Here is a 17201-nt window from a genome sequence, read left to right on the forward strand (position 1 = left end):
ACCATTATCATGCTTGATTACTATTTTGATTAAACTCTATTCTCGTAAAGTGTTTGTGGCAGGAAGACGGGAATAATTTATGTGGATACTACGTTCACGAGTTCATTCGCCAGACAACCTGTGAGCGGGAAAAAATTCTACAACAACTTCATGTACGTAAACAATATTCACAATCTTATTTTATTACCATCAATTATGTTGAGTTTCATTCATATATATTGATCCCCTTCTTTAAATTAGATCGAATGGATGCGGGACGGTCTCCTATCGAAGGATCGCGAATGAGCAATTCAAAAGGAATTGGTGAATATCTCCAAAGGGAGAATACCATGGGGGATTTATATTTAAACAATAGAGATAGTAAGAGAAATTATATTCTATATGCATGAATGCATTCATGACGATGTCTATATTCATAACGGTGTTGTGTAATGGCTCCTTCATTGTTTTATGTAGCAGCATCGAGTTAAATGAAAAACACAAAGTAAAAATGAAAACACTAAATGAAAAGGAATTGAATGATAAACACAAAATGAAAATGAAAAGGAAAACAAAGAAGAAAGGGGCTCTTGTGCTCCACATGTGGAACTCTTTAGTGCCGGCGATTGGTATTACCAACCGGGACTAAAGCCCTTCTAACCCAAACGCTCAAGCCTAACCATGTGAAGACACTTTAATCCCGGTTCGCAACACAACCCGGACTGATGTGACTTTTTCTACTAGTGTCCTCTGGACGGGTTTGATATCAAGCGAGCTGCGAGCGAGACGCTAGTTAGCCGAGCTAGCCAGCGGCTGATCCAGATCTAGGGAGGGGGTTCATCGGTTTTGAATTATACTAAGAATTATTTTGTAAAGTGCCATTGTACTAAGGGATCCGACACATTTTTTTGGATGGGAGGAAGTATGTTGTTTGATGGCATGCACCCGTTTGAAATTTACCTTTGCTACTATGTTTAACTATATTTATATTAGTTGAGAGTTGAGACGTGCATTGCACGTGCAAGGTTACTAGTGAAAAAAAAAATAACTCCTGATATAGCTGACTACACTATTGTTAAAACACCACTTTACTTGGCAAGTTTCGTGACCTGGTCACCGCTAAGAGTGCCATGCTTGAGGAGTGCGTTGGCTAGCACATGGAGCTTCTTATTGTGAGTCGTCAGGATCGTCTTCGCGTTCTTGTAAGAATTATCTAATAGTTCTTTCACCTCCTCGTCAACCACACCTGATGTTCGCCCGCTCATGGCTGTCGGCCCACCTTCATCATTGTCATACGAAACATGACCAACCCGTTTGCTCATACCATACTTGGTAACCATGACTGTCGCCAACTGAGTCGCCGTGCTTAGATCAGAAGAGGCGCCGGTGGTGACCTCGGTTTCTCCAAATATAAGCTCCTCGGCCACAGTTCCTCCCATGAGGACATCCAGCCTCGCCAGCATCTGCTTCCTCGTGAGGTTCTCAATGCTGTCTTGCACTGGCAGCTGTGTTACCATGCCAAGAGAATTGTCCCTGGGAATAATGGTGGCCTTGTGGACAGGGTCAGCGCCGTCTGTGTGGATAGCAACGAGAGCATGCCCTCCCTCATGATACGCTGTATTCTTCCTGCAACGATCAGATAATACAACTGACTTGCGCTCACTGCCCATCATGATCCTGTCCTTGGCATACTCTACGTGATGCATCGTAACAGATTTTGCCCCTTCCTTGGCAGCTTTGAGAGCGGCGTCATTCACCAGGTTTGCGAGGTCTGCACCTGAGAACCCAGGTGTCCCCTTCGCAATTGTCATTGCATCCACACCCTTGGCTTTCAACACCTGCAAGGAAAAGTTCACAGAAAAGGTCAAAGTTTAAGTCTTGCATTAAAGACCAAAAAAGTCAAGTGAAAGGCGCCATATATTTCAGGGTAGAGGAGATGTACCTTTGACATATAAGACTCGAGGATCTGCCGTCGGCCCTCAACGTCTGGAATAGGAACATGAATTTGACGGTCAAGACGCCCAGGCCTGACAAGGGCTTTATCAAGCGACTGCGGGAAGTTGGTCGCCGCGATAACGATAATCCCATTATTCTGCTTGAAGCCATCCATCTCAGAAAGCAGCTGGTTCAGGGTCTGCCTTTGCCACGCTGGATCTAATGCATTTCTGCGCGCACCGACAGCATCAACTTCATCAATGAATATTATGCAAGGAGTTCTCTTCTTTGCTGCAAGAAAGAGCTCCCTCACTCTCTTAGCCCCAAGACCAGCATACACCTCATCAAAATCACTGCCACTGCACGCAAAGAAAGGGACGCCGGCTTCCCCGGCCACAGCTCTTGCCAACATGGTCTTCCCTGTGCCAGGTGGGCCCACAAGCAAAACACCCTTTGGAAGCTTGCCACCGAGGCGTGTAAATCGCTGCAAACAATGTGAAACTAGGTTAACAACAAGAATTGCTGAAAACCAGAAGATCTGCAAGGTCGATGGCAATGTTACACTCACCTTGGGATTTCGTAGGTAATGAACTATGTCTTCAAGGTCAGCTTTGGCTTCATCGACCCCCTTTACATCGCTAAATTTCGTGGTTGAGTGTACTTCTTTCAGAGCATCAAACTTACCTAATCTTTTATTGAACTTGCCATCTTCTTTTGAATCACTAGATTCTTCATCTTCTAGTTCCTCAAACTCATGCGGCGCCTTACCGGCAAAGATTACAAGGCCGTGGTCAGCCATTTTGTCAACCAGAGCTTTACCTCCATAAATTATAAGGCCAGTAACTGCAATGGCCCGGAAGGTAGCCCAAAGCTGTTTCCATATTCTACCTTTCTCCACTGTAACCATGTGCAACGGTGTACGAGCTGTACCGTGAACACCATCTTTTGACAAGAGCTGACTACCACTACCGCTAATTCCTTCCACCCTTGCTGAATTACCAATTCCTCCTGCATACAATATCCATCCACGTAGAAATGAGTCGTAAACAAATAGTACCTTGTTTAGCATGGCAAAAAATAACGGTTGGTAGTATAGAAGGGCATGAGAAGAAACAGGGTTACCTCGCGTTTGCATTTCACGACTGACAACAGCTTTTACATACTCCGAGAGAGCTGAAGGTTTGGAATACAATGAAGGCTGCCTCTCAAAGTTGTATATAATGCTTTCTGGATCGCTGCTATTAAACTCTCTAGCGTCAGAGCGTAGGCCCCGAACAAAGCTCGACCGGTAGTTCTGTCGTATAGCTGGAAGACCGCTACCTGTATGAAGCATTAACAGAGCGGATCAGTTTACAAAAGAAATTTAAGTAGCTCCTCAATGGTAAGTCTCAACCAACAAGGCGTAGAATATAATTAATAAGATGTTTGTATGATCAAAACAGGATGTTGGGCACAATTAAGTTGGGCTAATACTGCCAAGTTCTTTTTTCTCTGTTCATGTCATGCTTGCACAGGGGGGCGTGCTAATCTTTTCGGTCTTTCTCTAATTCTTATTTGAAAATAGCACTAGTTGGCAGTTGCGACATATGTGCATCAATTAAACGTGTCGTTCATCCGTGTGGTGCAGGAGAGCAAGACGTACCTGCACCAGTAGTTGCTTTTGCAGCAGCAGGAACAGAAGCCTCCGCTACCTTACTGTAAATTTCATGCTTTGCAAGATGACTCGCAGCCTGTGACACAAACACGCACAAAGATTGATCCAGCTGAAGCTTATGGTGGTATTCAAGCCTCAAAATTGGCAACGGAATAAGCGGCATCAATCTGACAGTGCCCTTGCAGAGTTGCAGTTGCAGGTGCAGCATCGATAAGCATCAGGTATGAAGAAGAAATAAATTTTTTTGTTCGTTTGCAGTGAGGAACAAGGCAAAGTCAGGATGGGGAAAAAGCGAGAGAAAGAGATAGAGAGACCTTGGAGAGGGCGACGCGGCAGGTCATGATGGACAACAGGACGTCCTACGGCGGATTTGGTTTAGGCCAAGAACAGAATCGCTCGAAACTTTTTGTCGCTCGGCGAGACAACACCTCCTGAGATTTTGGCTTCACTCTCGTGATGATAGTCTCTAGTCTTCATGGGCAGTATTTAAGTTATTTAACTGCATCGATCGATCAAATGTGGATCTCTAGTCCAACTCTGCTGCACCTTGCACCTGCCCGGGGAAGGCTTACAGAATCTTGTATCGGCGCCGACGCTGACACCGAGAAGCTAGCAGCAGATGATGGAAAGAGAGCAAGTTTTCCGCCGGATTCAGAGAAGGTCTCTGCAACCAAATCAACGCTACCCCAAAGGACTCCAACAACGCAACCCCAAAGGATTCCAACAGGAAGATCAACCAATTAGCCCAGCTCCCTCCCGAATCCGAGCGGGGAGCTCCCGGATCATGCAGGTAAGGCTCGATGTTGGAGCATTGCAGAGAATAAAATGACGCAGAGACGGAATTCACCTGCGGCGAAGCTGTTCAGGAGGTCTCGCGCTTTGGTTCCACCGCGCGCCGCCTCCCCAAATCGTCCGGACCGAGCACTGCGGCGGCGGTTCCCGGCCGTCGCGAGCGGTGCCCCGCCGCTCCTCGCCGTCATCGCCCACTCTCTCCACTTTCTCGGCGGTGGGCAGGGACCTGGGCGCTGTCGCCTGTTCCAAATGCATCCTTCCAAGGCATTCATGGTTGATGGTTCTACCGCAGGGTTCTTCCAACGTCATTGAGAGCTAGTTAAACCGGTTGTTGTCCCGGCAGTTATCTGGGCGTACCGATTCGAAATCAGGGAAGGGTAGAGTTGTCTTTTTACCCCTTTTCATCTGGTCGGGAATAGTTCCCAAACGTTTTATAATTCTGCATGGAGGGAGTATTAAATAGTATCGGCCAATTTTCTTGTGCACTGTGATTTATAAACTTTGTACTAAGACAATTTCATCAAAAAGAACTTTGTACTAAGACAATTCCGTTAAAAAGAACTTTGTACTAAGACAATAGCTCTACGTCTGACGAAACTATTACTTAGGAACAAAGTGCTTTTATCTCTGGATGTTTGATCACGGATAACCCCTATTACGAAAAAAAGTTGAAAACAAGACGATCCATTATCACCAATGCTATTTAATATAGTAGTTGATATGTTAGCCATAATTATTGAACGTGCAAAAGCTTATGGGCAAATTGAAGCAATCGTTACTCATCTGGTGGATGTTAGTCTTTCCGTACTTTAATATGCTCATGATACAATTCTATTTATGAAACATGACTTTAAGAAAGCAAGAAACCTGAAATTAATATTATTAGCTTTCGAGCAATTATCTGGTCTAAAGATTAATTTTCATAAAAGTGAGTTGTTCTGCTTCGATGAAGCTCAAGACGGGGCAAACCTATATGCTGAACTATTCGGTTGTGGAATTGGCCAATTTTGAATTTACTATTTGGGCATTCTCGATCACTACCGGAGGCTCACCTTAGCAGAATGGAAACAAGTTGAGGAGAGACTGAAAAAGGGCTTAGTAGTTGGAAAGGGAAACTACTGTCTCTAGGTGGAAGCTCATTAACTCAGTACTAACAAATATGGTATTATATATGATTTCATTCTTCCAATTACCTAAAGGGGTCTTACATAATTATTTCCGAGCAAGATTCTTTTGGCAATGAGATAGTCAGAAGAAAAAATACCGGCTTATCAAATGGAGCGTTGTTTGCCGGCCGAAAGATCAAGGAGGGCTAGGTGTTCATGACCTCAAGGTCAAGAACATAGCTCTCCTTGGTAAATGGTTGTATAAGCTTCTTACCGAAGATGGTGTTTGGCAAGACATCCTCAAGAGAAAGTACATTGGCTCAAGTGCGCTCTCCCAAATTATTTGGAAACCTGGCGATTTGGGCTGGACTTATGGCAACAAAGAATATTTTCTTCCCATATGGTTCCTTCTCTATTAAAGATGGATCTAAGATACGGTTCTGGGAGGATATATGGTTAGGCAATACCACCATCCGAGAATAATATTTGGCTTTATACAACATTGGACGTCACAAAAATGATACCTTAGCTAAGGTGTTGGAATCTTCACCACCGAATGTGACGTTCACACGAACATTTTTTGGCCCACGACTTGCATCTTGGAATGCCTTGCTTCGGTGCTTGGATTTCGTCCAATTGACGCACGGGACAAATGAGTTCAGTTGGAATCTTACTAAGAATAGAAAATTCTCTGTTGACTCCATGTATAAAGCATTGATTCAACCTACTGTGCCGGTAGTAAATAATAAGATGATCTGAAAAATGAAGATACCTTTAAAGACTAAGATTTGTGCATGGTATCTTCCTAGAGGGGTCATCCCTACTAAGGACAACCTTGCTAGGAGGAATTGGCAATGAAGTAAGACATGTGTTTTTTGTCATCACGATGAGACAATAAAAGAGTTGTTCTTCCAATGTCAACTCGCTGGATCTATATGGTCAATCATCCAAATAGGTTCTACCTTGTACCCGCCGCGGGCATTGCCAATATATTTGGTAATTGGCTAAATGGGGTGGATCGTAGGTTCAAATTACTTATTCGGGTGGAAGCACTTGCCGTTATTTGGTCGCTTTAGCTATGTAGAAATGACAAGATTTTTAATAACAAAAATGTTTCTCTTACGCAGGTCATCTACAGGGTGCAGTGCTGTGCTCCGTTCATGGTCGCCTCTTCGCCGTATGGAGGACCGCAGCCTCTTTACGGAGGTATCTACATGGTTGAAAGATACAACGAAGGAATTTTTTACCCAACATGGGTGTCAGCATAATTTGAGGATTACTCCACCTCAGTAGCCTTAATGTTGTAGCTTGTAGTCTACTCGTTTCTAGTTGTTTTTACGCTTTTGTAACTGTATGTGTATGTTGGTTCGTGTGCGGATGTGTGCATTGAGTAATGCAGGGGCCAGGTATAAGCTTAAATCTTTTAAGTAATAAAATCACCCCTTATCGGAAAAAAAAAGGTCGACATGATGAAAGTATATGACAGAGTCCAGTGGCATTTTATTGTAGCAATGATCCACAATCTCGGTTTCCCAAAAAACATGATTAATCTCATTATGAAATGTGTCTTTTCTGTTCGTTTCTTAGTCAAAGTAAATGGGAAATACTTGCCACATTTACGTGACCGCATCAGGAGCAAAATCACGGGATGGGACAAGGTAATGTCAGATGCGGGAAATGAAGTTATGATCAAGCCGGTTCTCCAAGCCATGTCCACTTATAGAATGAGTTGTTTTCAGCTTTCAAAAGGATCTTGTCAGAACATCATTTATCTCATGGCAAGGTGCTGGTGGAGTGGATCTTTGGACAAGAAGGCAATGCATTGGCTAGCGTGGGACAAGATGGCTAGGCCTAAGAGTTGTAGTGGTATGGGTATTTCTCACTTTTGGAAAAGCGGGGATGGAAGCTGTTAACACAGCCACAATCTTTGCGTGCTCAAGCTCTTTGGAGCATGTATTACCATAATGGGGATTTTATGACTGTTAGTCCGCCAAGTATAACATCCAAGACGTGGAGAGCAATACTAGCGAGACAACAAGATCTGAATATTGGCTTAATCAAACGCATTGGAGATGGTTCCACGATGTCAACTTGGCAGGAGAAGTGGATACCAAGCTTGTATGCGAGGCGTCCGATGTAATCAACACAGATGAAGAGTGGGTTTCTGAACCCATTGACCGAATTTCATTCCAATGGCGATCAGAACTGGTTCGGTCAATTTTTGTGGCGCCAGATGCTGATGCAATATTACAGATACCTCTTCGTTGTAGTGATGGTGAAGATTGTATCATGTGGCATTACGAAATGAGTGGCATGTACTCAGTGCGATCAGCATATCGAGCTCTTCTATCAGAGAAAGAAGGTCTCAGGGCAACCAATGATAATGTTGGTGGTTACTCAGTGGAGGAGGATAAATGGATGAGATTATGAAAGCTGGATGTTCTACCGAGAGCACGAGTTTTTTGGTGGCGAGTTCTCAAAGGCATTGTGCCTGATTACGCAACTCTGACTAGGTGGCATGTTAGAGTGAATAGTACTTGTTCAATTTGTAACACGGCTCTGGAGATGTTATTTCATGCAATGATGGAATGCGGGCATGCAACTCAATTTTGGATGGCTACCCGAGAAATCTTGCATACCAAGGTTTCACCCTGAGTCCCTGATACATGGATGATGGACATTCTATGTGATCCCATGTTTAATCAGAGGGGGTGAGAAGAGTGATATCGATCATGTTAGCCATTTGGGATTCGGGAAACCGATGGACACATGATGATATGGGGTGTGTCCCTAGTAAAATTGTTGAAGCTATTGCTGAAACGATGGGCTATTTCGAGAATAAGAAGGAAAGGAAGGATAATGTTAGCCGGCCATCATGTACCTGGCATGGACCAGCGCCAGGAGTGATTAAACTCAATTCTGATGGAGCTGTTAGAAGCGAGCAAGGTTTTGCTGCTGGAGGTGGTGTGGCGAGAGATGAAGCTGGTTTCATCCTTTCAGAGGTGCTTGGGTCAAATCTACCAAGATATTGTGGATCCACTATCCATTGAAGCTTTGGCTTTCAGGGATGTGATCAGCTTCTCCAAGCGAAGGGGTTTTACAAGAATCACATGCGAGTCGGATTGCGAGGAGTTGGCGCGGCTTTGGAAGGAGAGGAAGAGTTAGCGCTCTCTGATCGCTCCAATTTTTAGTGAAATACATGAGTTAGTTTCTTCTTTTGAGTTTTTTATTTCAGTTTTGCTGGCCCATCTGCCAACTTTGTAGCTCATGTGTGTGCTCGCTATGCTCATGATAACAGGTCCTTGAAAATATTTACATACATCAGTTTCTGTAGCCTGAATACCTTGTTGCAGTTCAGCTAGTTCCTGAAAGCCTTGCTCTGAAAGTGGCAAGTGGAAGAGATGCTCCTCTATTTAATCATTTGTTGCACAGAAATATTTTCATCCAGCACAAAAGAGAACACATGAGGCCATAGTGTTTGAGGATCAAAATCTGCCCAAGCATCTTTCCAAAATAAAGTTGTATTGCCTTGTTTAACTTGGCAGGATGCAAATGTTTCTATACATAGGCAAAAGCTTTAGACAGTCCCTCCACCAGAACGAACAGTCACTAGGCTTGAAATGAGGAAGTCAATTTGTTTATATGGCTCATATCAGCTTTAACCCAAGGTAGACCATGCTGACTGGATCACACAAACTTGGTAATGCAAAGTTTCTTCAAAGATATTCCTCAATCCTGATTAATCCAAAGGTTTCTACCAGTACCAGATGGTAAGATAGGTGTGGGGAGTGGGTCTACCATGTTTGGTGACATTTGGACAACTGTAGGTGATAATTTGAACTTAAGTGCAAAAATGGCCACAAGTATTTGGTCAATGCCAACTGTTTTCACTATGCCATGTCGGGTTGACCTTTGCATTGGATGTCAACATGGGGGTGATGAACATTGTAGCAAGAGTTGGTGCTTTTTGGAATGATGTAGGTGGAGGTTTGTATCGAAGGTACAAAAATGGCCGGTTGTGCAAGAAACATAGGGCTAGGATGTTCAAGCGGGGTCAAAACATTTATAGGGTAAATATATTGAGATAAGGACCGTCTCCAAAAATTTTGATGATATTTAGAGATGTAGAGGCATATATAGAAATACATTTTCAAAAAGGATAGGAAACAAATATTTTTTGCTGGAAATATTGCATTTGACAATGCGATATTTTTGAATAAGTGGATTATACATGTGTAGAGTAGTTCTCTGGGAAGTTTTGGAGAATTTTCCAAGCAAAGGGAATAATGGATGCTTTGGGAAGTGGAATATTCTCAATACGTGGGACTGGGGTTTCAAGGATAAAACCCTACACGATGGTGAAATATTCTACAGCACTTCATATAAATTCACTCAAAAGATTATAATTTTTCCCAACTTTTCGGTTGGACTTCCAAGACTTGGGAGCAAGGGAGGCAGTAGCACACCATACTATGCATGGTAGTAAGTTGTGGTACTTTTGCCAAGAGCATATTGTAACATTTCGCCTCAAATTGCCTGCGATCCAAACCAAACCCGTTTACTAAAGAGACAAGGACGAAGATCACAGGTGATTGCAGTACAGATCATATCATCTCATCAAATGTTCCTATATAGCACTCATACGAAAAATTGATAATGACTACGAAGCCGGCAATTTGAGTCCAATAAGACCTCTATATTTCGCTCAGCAGAGCAACAATAAAAATGAAAAAAAAAAGGAAAAATCATGTGGCGGAATTAGGTTACTTTGTCATTTACAACTCTTCCAATGTACAACTGTATTTTCCAGAAAAAGACAGCATCTCAATTTCTTCTTTTTAGAATCAGCAGCATCTGAACTAGCAACCTTTCATGTACACACAAAATGTCAGACATTGTACACTGATGCACTTCTGCACACGCAAAAAAAAAAAGATCTTGTGCCATCAGAATTTTACTGTCGCGTGGAGCTCTGATACAGATTCAATCTCCTTTGTACTCTTGCCAGTTTAGTACTCAGTGAATATGTGACTCTGCGTCTACCCATCGACCACCCGACGATATCAGTACAGCCAGACTGAAGCGAAGAATTTCAGTTGAAGAGATAGCCCGCCAAAATTTCTGTGGTTGTGTAACACATGCAGCTAAATTAAGAATGCAATTGCCTTATCGTACTGAATCACAAGGGAATAAGAGACCACTCTCCAGATGAGTCACAAGGGGAGAAGATTCCGTGCATAACGGGTAGCGGGGTTGTTACGTCCAAGGCCCAACCCTAGGCCCAAAGGGGTCTTGTCAGCCTTCTTACTGTGATTGCAACATTTAGATGAACTGACATGGCGATGAGATTTCGAGTTGGCTTGTGAATCAGCACAACATTGGTCAGCGCCATTACCATGAAGTGGCATGCTCTCACCATTCTGCGGGACTGCACTTCTTGTCATTTGAATCGTTGCCATTTCCTCATCAGGATGCAATGTCTGTTCTACCTTCTCAATATCCTCATTGTACCCCTTCAGGAAGAAGTCAGAACAGTTCCTACGCACCCCGTGGTCAAATGGATTTCTGAACCGACCACCTGGGCCTCTGAGATAACTGTACCTCAGGGCATTTGCCATCTCATTTGTTGTTATATTTCCGGATATCTGCAAAGCAGGAAGCAAGAAATGATCGACACATGGAGAAGAGTGCGGGATGAAGGCAAACAGAAAAATAAGACCAATCATTTTGAGTATGAAAAATGGAACACGGTAACAATGAAAAATATGATGAATCATATCATACGCAGAAATTATAACCTCTATAATCATATGTAGACACAAGCATATGCATAAACAGAATACATCTGTGTTGATCTCAGTGCTAGACTATAGGAAATGCAAACAAAGTACAGGTGGCACTTGGCACAGGAAGAATAATATGTGAAATGGCAGATAGATGTTCGTCAAAGATTGCGGCACGTGGTTTAGAAACTACATCCACGCTGTGCCAGTGACAAAAGGATGCAAAAAGGTATTGTTAGATACTTAAATGGAGTCTAAATGATCAAACAATTGGTTGCCCATGGCAGGAAACACATCCTTACTTGATGGACATTGTTGCACATTTCACAAGCAAAAGAAAAAAGCAGAAGAGATTTGTTTGTACTCATTAACTTGTATGAAGTGCTTCTGCTAACATGGATTCAATCTAGGCCTTGGATTGCTACCAAAGCATACTCTACCAATTTTTTGGTCATAACCAAAAGATAAGTTCTTATTTGGATAGTTGCCAATTTTTTGGCTTGCCAATGTTCCACTACCAATTCTAGTTCATTTTTTTAGCCAATGTTGGCCAACTTGTGGGTAAGGAATAGTTCAACCAAAATTTAGCCAATATTTTGGTAGGGCAATCTTGGGCACAAACCAAACACACCCATAATCATAGATACGAAAAGATAAACATTGGCATGGTTCCTACCTGTGACGCTTGAACTAATGTTAGAGTTATAACGCCAAAGAAAAGGAAAAGATCCATTACGAGAAAAGACACCACCCAAGGATGGTTTGTAGCTGAATAGTCAAGCCATCCACCAAATGATGCTGGAGAGGCTGGATCTCCTACGATTCCTGCCGTTGCGAAAATAACAAAGGTTAGCAAATCTTCTGTGCTACAAACTGTAAAGGCAAAAGAAAAAAGATGGCTACATACTTATGATGGCCGTAGCACCAGTAATGATCATCGCAGAGACTTCTAGGATAAGAAACATAAAGAACTCCCATTTGTTCTTCTGCAATTGGAACCACTTGTTGCTTAGAACTTATAATACTGAGAGTTTATATCACAATATTCAAAACGGAATAACAAAATTGTGATTCTTTAACTAGGAACAGAACAGCTATTTGGCCTCAGCTTGGGTGTGTATACCAGGTTTAGTTATCAGGATGTTTGGTTGAAACATTCAGCTTTCTAATCATAAATTAGTATTCGTTCAAAAATACATTGCGTTCTAGTCAATGACACAGGTCTCCAATAGCATCTTCAACCATTAGTTTGTGTAGGCATATATTAGTAAAATAATTGCAAAAAGATGTGTTATAAGTCGTTTTCATGACAAATCTAATGATGCTATTTTCACCTTAACAATCTAAAAAAAAGTCTACAGGTTAAAGTTAGACATGTTTGACTGCACGCTTTCTAAAAAGTCATATATTTATGAACAAAAGCAGTATTTGGTTACAAATAAGGAAGTTTAACATACAAAAAGGGACTGAATGAGTACCTTTCCTATGCAATTTGATACCCAAGGGCAGTGATGATCGAATTGCTCAACACATCGATCACATGTAGAGCAGTGTTTTGAGCGTATGGGTCTAACAATCTATTGAAAAGCAGAAATAGCGATTATTTGAGGCAAAATATATTTGAAAAAAACTAGATTAGTGATTGCACAATGAAAAAGGGAAATAACTTACTTTGCAAGTAATACACAGTTGAGACCAATTACCAGCCAGAAGTTCTGGATTATCTAGACCCCTCTTCAACAAAGGTTCCTAGAGGAGAAAACACAAGATTAACATTGCACATTTTCTACTACAGAACAATATTTCAAGTTCCTAAAGGTGAAAATCTATAAGGAAGTAGGAGATTAACATATTGATAGGACGCCACAGTGGCTTCCCAAATCTCTCAAGCTTACATCATCTCTTTGACTTTGTGTGTCTCTTATGTTCTTGTTGATGTAACCAGGATCTTTCCTGCATAACAAAAAGTATGTCATACTCATTCCAAACGAATTTTTAAATGGTCAAAATCACATATGGTACCAACATTGTATTCCAATAAAGAAATGAATTCTTACTTTTCCAAACCACGCAACCCGGAAAACAGTTATTATGTATTACATGTGAGAATAATATATGAGAGCTCAATTTTTCGAAAAAAAATATATGACTTCAAGGTGGCAATTAATATCAGCCTTCAAGTTATTAGCTACAGTACCATGACCAAATATTTACCTGCTACATCTATAAAACATAACCAGTCCAACTATTGCAAGGAAAACTCCCAACCATGAAAAGAAGCCAAGTAATAATGTCATATTAGTGTTGTATTGTCCTGCAAAGGAAACAAATGATTATCATATTCTGGATAACTAATGAATCCGGCGAGCGTCAAGATAGTAATATACCTGCGATAACTGAATGTATATATGCAACAATTAAGCCAATAATAATACACCAAAGAACAGGGGCAAGTCCTAATTTTGATAGCTTCACATAATAACTGTTCCCACCACATCCTCTTTCATGCACTTTTCTAGCATTCCCCTGCATAAAACCAAGCAAGCCATCTTAGTCGATCTTTAGCATTGGCCTGCTGTACTGGGACAAATCTTACAATGAGGGTACTAATTACAACTGTAAGTCTCTAGTCCAGATAATCTAGACTGGCAATAGGTAAAAGTATATTCTATACAGTATAGATGATCACTTTGAGTAGTGGTCACCATTTTCTGCTTCAGCCATTCATGCCAGTATTGCTAAAAGTGTACTCTACAAAGTACAAACACAGATATCCACTTTTTTAGTAGAAGAAGAATTAGTGTTGGGTAACAGGAACTTATACAAAATCTATGGAAAATAGCAGGGTCCTTGGAACATACTGACTCCTCTAATACTGGAAACTACTTGCAATCAGGTCTGCAAAATAATTCTCTAGGATGAACACGAGCAAAGTGCAACTACGCAAAAAAAACGCAGCCATCAATAATGCATTTCATTCAGTTTAACTGACAAACCTATTAGAGTATAAATAAGATAAATTGACTCTTGAGATGCTAGAAAGTTACTCGAGTCTCTTTACAAAAAAATATTTATAAGTTCATAATACTCACAAGGTAAAATGCAACTTGCCGGTGATTCTTATCAGCAGCAAGTTGGGCTGGAGTTAACCCAGTATTGTCTTGCACCATAAGGTCCTCCTTCTTACCAACCTGAACTAGCACAGTGCATGACTCCATATTCCCCCGAATGGCAGCCCAATGTAAAGGAGTACAACCTACGGAAATCGTTCATACCAGAAATGAATAGCACGCTCCCAAAGAAACAATAGTAAGGAGAACTCATGCTTCTCCAATAGGCTAAGTTGCTGTAATCCATATTCAGGTGGTAGGAAAGGCTGTAAAGAAATTCAATACATGCCTTCTTTATCTTGCCGTCCCCTATAAGCGCCCAAAAACAAAAGGAGACGTATGGAATCTGCAAAACCCTTATAAGCAGCCCTACAAATTTTAGGAATATATCGACACATCATTAGGGACAGCAGGCAGTCATGTTTGAAAACATATTTAGAAGGGTGCACTTGTCAAAAAAAAAAAGGGGAAAAGTACAAACCAGTGAAGAGGACTTCTGCCATCATTGTCAGGGACATCAGGATCAGCATTCCATTTTGCAATAATGTGATAAAGAAATGCTGTCTGACCATACTGTGCTGCAACATGTGTGGTCTGCGACATTACAGTAAATTGATTAAGGAACCATGAAAAATATTCCACAAGCTAACACTGACACAATGACTTATTATTCTGTTGAGGCTTTTATGGTGAAACCAGGAGATTCCATGTGCTACGAATGCCTAAGTAGCGTACATGAGTAGTGTTAGTACCAATATTGCAGATTGGCATTTGGACGAAACCACAATCTAAAGTTTAATATAAACCAGTCATTTCTATTCCAAAATTGCACTTGCATTATGGGGAATGCTATGTAACCGAGTTACCAAAATTGAATGCTACAAGAGCACAAATCGGTTGCACAAAGAAGTCAAAAAACCGTAACAACAAAGAAGTCAAAAAACCATAACAATTGATATGAACAAAAATGGTTGGTACTTGTACATCTATCCTGCCAAACGGTTACTATGGTAAGAGACAGAGGTTTTAGATCAACTTATAGAGGACTGACGGCAATGCTACATCATTTCTTAACCTGTGTACCACTAATAATACTTCTTTTATTCTGTGCCAGCGGTGTTACTATTCCTCAAACACACACATACACGCATGTTAACCTCAGGCGAGCTAACCGAAATATATTAGATAAGTATAGGAGCGTTAGAGCTGACAAGCGCTGTGGGTATAATAGAAAAGTTAAGACACAAACCTGATATCCATATAGATCAGCAGCATCCACCTTGGCTCCTTCTTTCAAAAGTAGTTCAGCAACTTGAATATGCCCACGCACTGCACTCCAGTGAAGTGCTGTTTGCCCTGTATGGTCTATAGCATTTACATCTGCTCCGTGCTGTCCAGATAACAAGCACATCATCATCATCACACAATAACAAACCAAAAAAAAAAAGAGTATAAGTGTGAAGAGGTGCAGAGCAGGCAAATATGAGGGTAGAGGTACTATGGTTAAGCATCCTGAAGCTGGCACTTTCATTCATGATTAACCCCACAGATATACAGGAGGTCAAGTTGAGAAAGCCGATGTCAACGGGGTTGATTGCATTGTCTTAAACCTTAACAGCAGAACATACAATCGAAACGAACTAACCAACAAACCCGATAGGATCCAGTGGGATTATGGCCTTAGAAAAGTTTATACCGCCAGTGGTTCACATAGGCAAAAGCCCTAACCAAGCTAGGAACGCAAGGCCTTGGACTGGCCCTGCTCGGACCAACCTACCAACTATAACATCCACCAGCTACATACCAAAATAGCATAAAAGTGAAGCCCAAAACCTATAGCAGATGCCCACTGATCCCGGGACAACAAAAGGATGGTATTATACTTTCCTGCCATTGCAAGTCACGACCCAAAATCACACACCAGCCCCATTGCAATTGCAGAATTTGCAGCAGCAAGTGGACAGCAGTGTGGACATCAGAAAAAAAACATTCAGCAGGAGCTACACTGCAGCTCGGCCACGAAATTCGGAGCTGATCAATGGGCCAGCGATTTGAATTGGGTTGCGAAACAATCAAACAAGCATTCCTCTATTGTAGTATCAGCTGCAGTCAGAAGCAACGAATTGGGAAGCACGGGGAATGGCGGACCTCGAGGATGTACTGGGCGGCGGCGACGCGGTTGTTGAGGGCGGCCCACTGGAGCGCGTGGTAGCCGAGGCCGTCGGGGTCCGTGACCGAGCGGCCCTCCCGCTCGACGAGGCGGTGCAGCTTCTCGAGGTCCCCGTAGGCGGCGCCCGTGTACACGTCGTCCTTGAGCGACTCCTCCGCCGCGTCCGCCTCCCCCGCGGCGGTGGCGACGGCGGTGACGGCGGCGGCGGCGGTGGTGTCCTCGAGCACCTCGATCTCCGACGCCATGGCGGGATCGGGCTCCTCGGGATTGGGTCGGAGGGGAGAACGCGTAGGTTGGCTCGAGGGACCTTGTCGCAAGGGCGTTTTTGACTCGGTATTTCTGGTGTTTAATTAATTTCGTTGTTTTCGGCCGGAGGAGGAAGAAGACGGACGCAGCCGCAGGGAACGACCCAAGGAGGCGAGATGGGCATCTTTCGCAGGGCGACGCCGCACTTGACAATTTTCCCCTATTATTGCTAGAGATAAAATAGAGGAACGCGTCTAGTATTTTTTTTATCAAAATGTAACTTTCTTCATCTTGGGATATACTATTTCAGAACAAATTTTAAGTCTAGAATGTAGACTATTTCAGAACGGAGGGAGTACTCTTCTTCTACCCAATTTAATATTTTTCCGTTCTTCTGCCATACATTTGTATGCAGAAACACTGTTG

At 42.3% G+C, this 17201-nt stretch overlaps 2 protein-coding genes across 2 annotated transcripts; both read right to left on the reverse strand.

Annotated features, from left to right (window-relative positions):
• Positions 1 to 1021: 1021 nt before the first annotated feature.
• Positions 1022 to 3734, reverse strand: LOC124686909 (ATP-dependent zinc metalloprotease FTSH 5, mitochondrial-like). The gene is made up of 5 exons (XM_047220786.1): positions 3557 to 3734; positions 3037 to 3234; positions 2483 to 2922; positions 1922 to 2398; positions 1022 to 1817 (listed from the first exon to the last, which is right to left on the reverse strand). Exons 1-5 carry the CDS (start codon positions 3729 to 3731, stop codon positions 1068 to 1070), a joined length of 2040 nt encoding a protein of 679 aa, XP_047076742.1. The 5' UTR covers positions 3732 to 3734; the 3' UTR covers positions 1022 to 1067.
• A 6482-nt stretch (positions 3735 to 10216) lies between these two features.
• On the reverse strand, positions 10217 to 16850 carry LOC124692082 (protein S-acyltransferase 24-like). Its single transcript, XM_047225380.1, has 13 exons — positions 16508 to 16850; positions 15609 to 15749; positions 14841 to 14953; positions 14649 to 14728; positions 14342 to 14505; positions 13637 to 13775; positions 13464 to 13563; positions 13145 to 13202; positions 12921 to 12998; positions 12728 to 12826; positions 12157 to 12235; positions 11926 to 12074; positions 10217 to 11111 (listed from the first exon to the last, which is right to left on the reverse strand). Exons 1-13 carry the CDS (start codon positions 16772 to 16774, stop codon positions 10680 to 10682), a joined length of 1899 nt encoding a protein of 632 aa, XP_047081336.1. The 5' UTR covers positions 16775 to 16850; the 3' UTR covers positions 10217 to 10679.
• Between the last annotated feature and the right edge of the window lie 351 nt (positions 16851 to 17201).

This window comes from Lolium rigidum, chromosome 2, assembly GCF_022539505.1.
Source record: "Lolium rigidum isolate FL_2022 chromosome 2, APGP_CSIRO_Lrig_0.1, whole genome shotgun sequence".
NCBI classification, from domain to species: Eukaryota; Viridiplantae; Streptophyta; class Magnoliopsida; order Poales; family Poaceae; genus Lolium; species Lolium rigidum.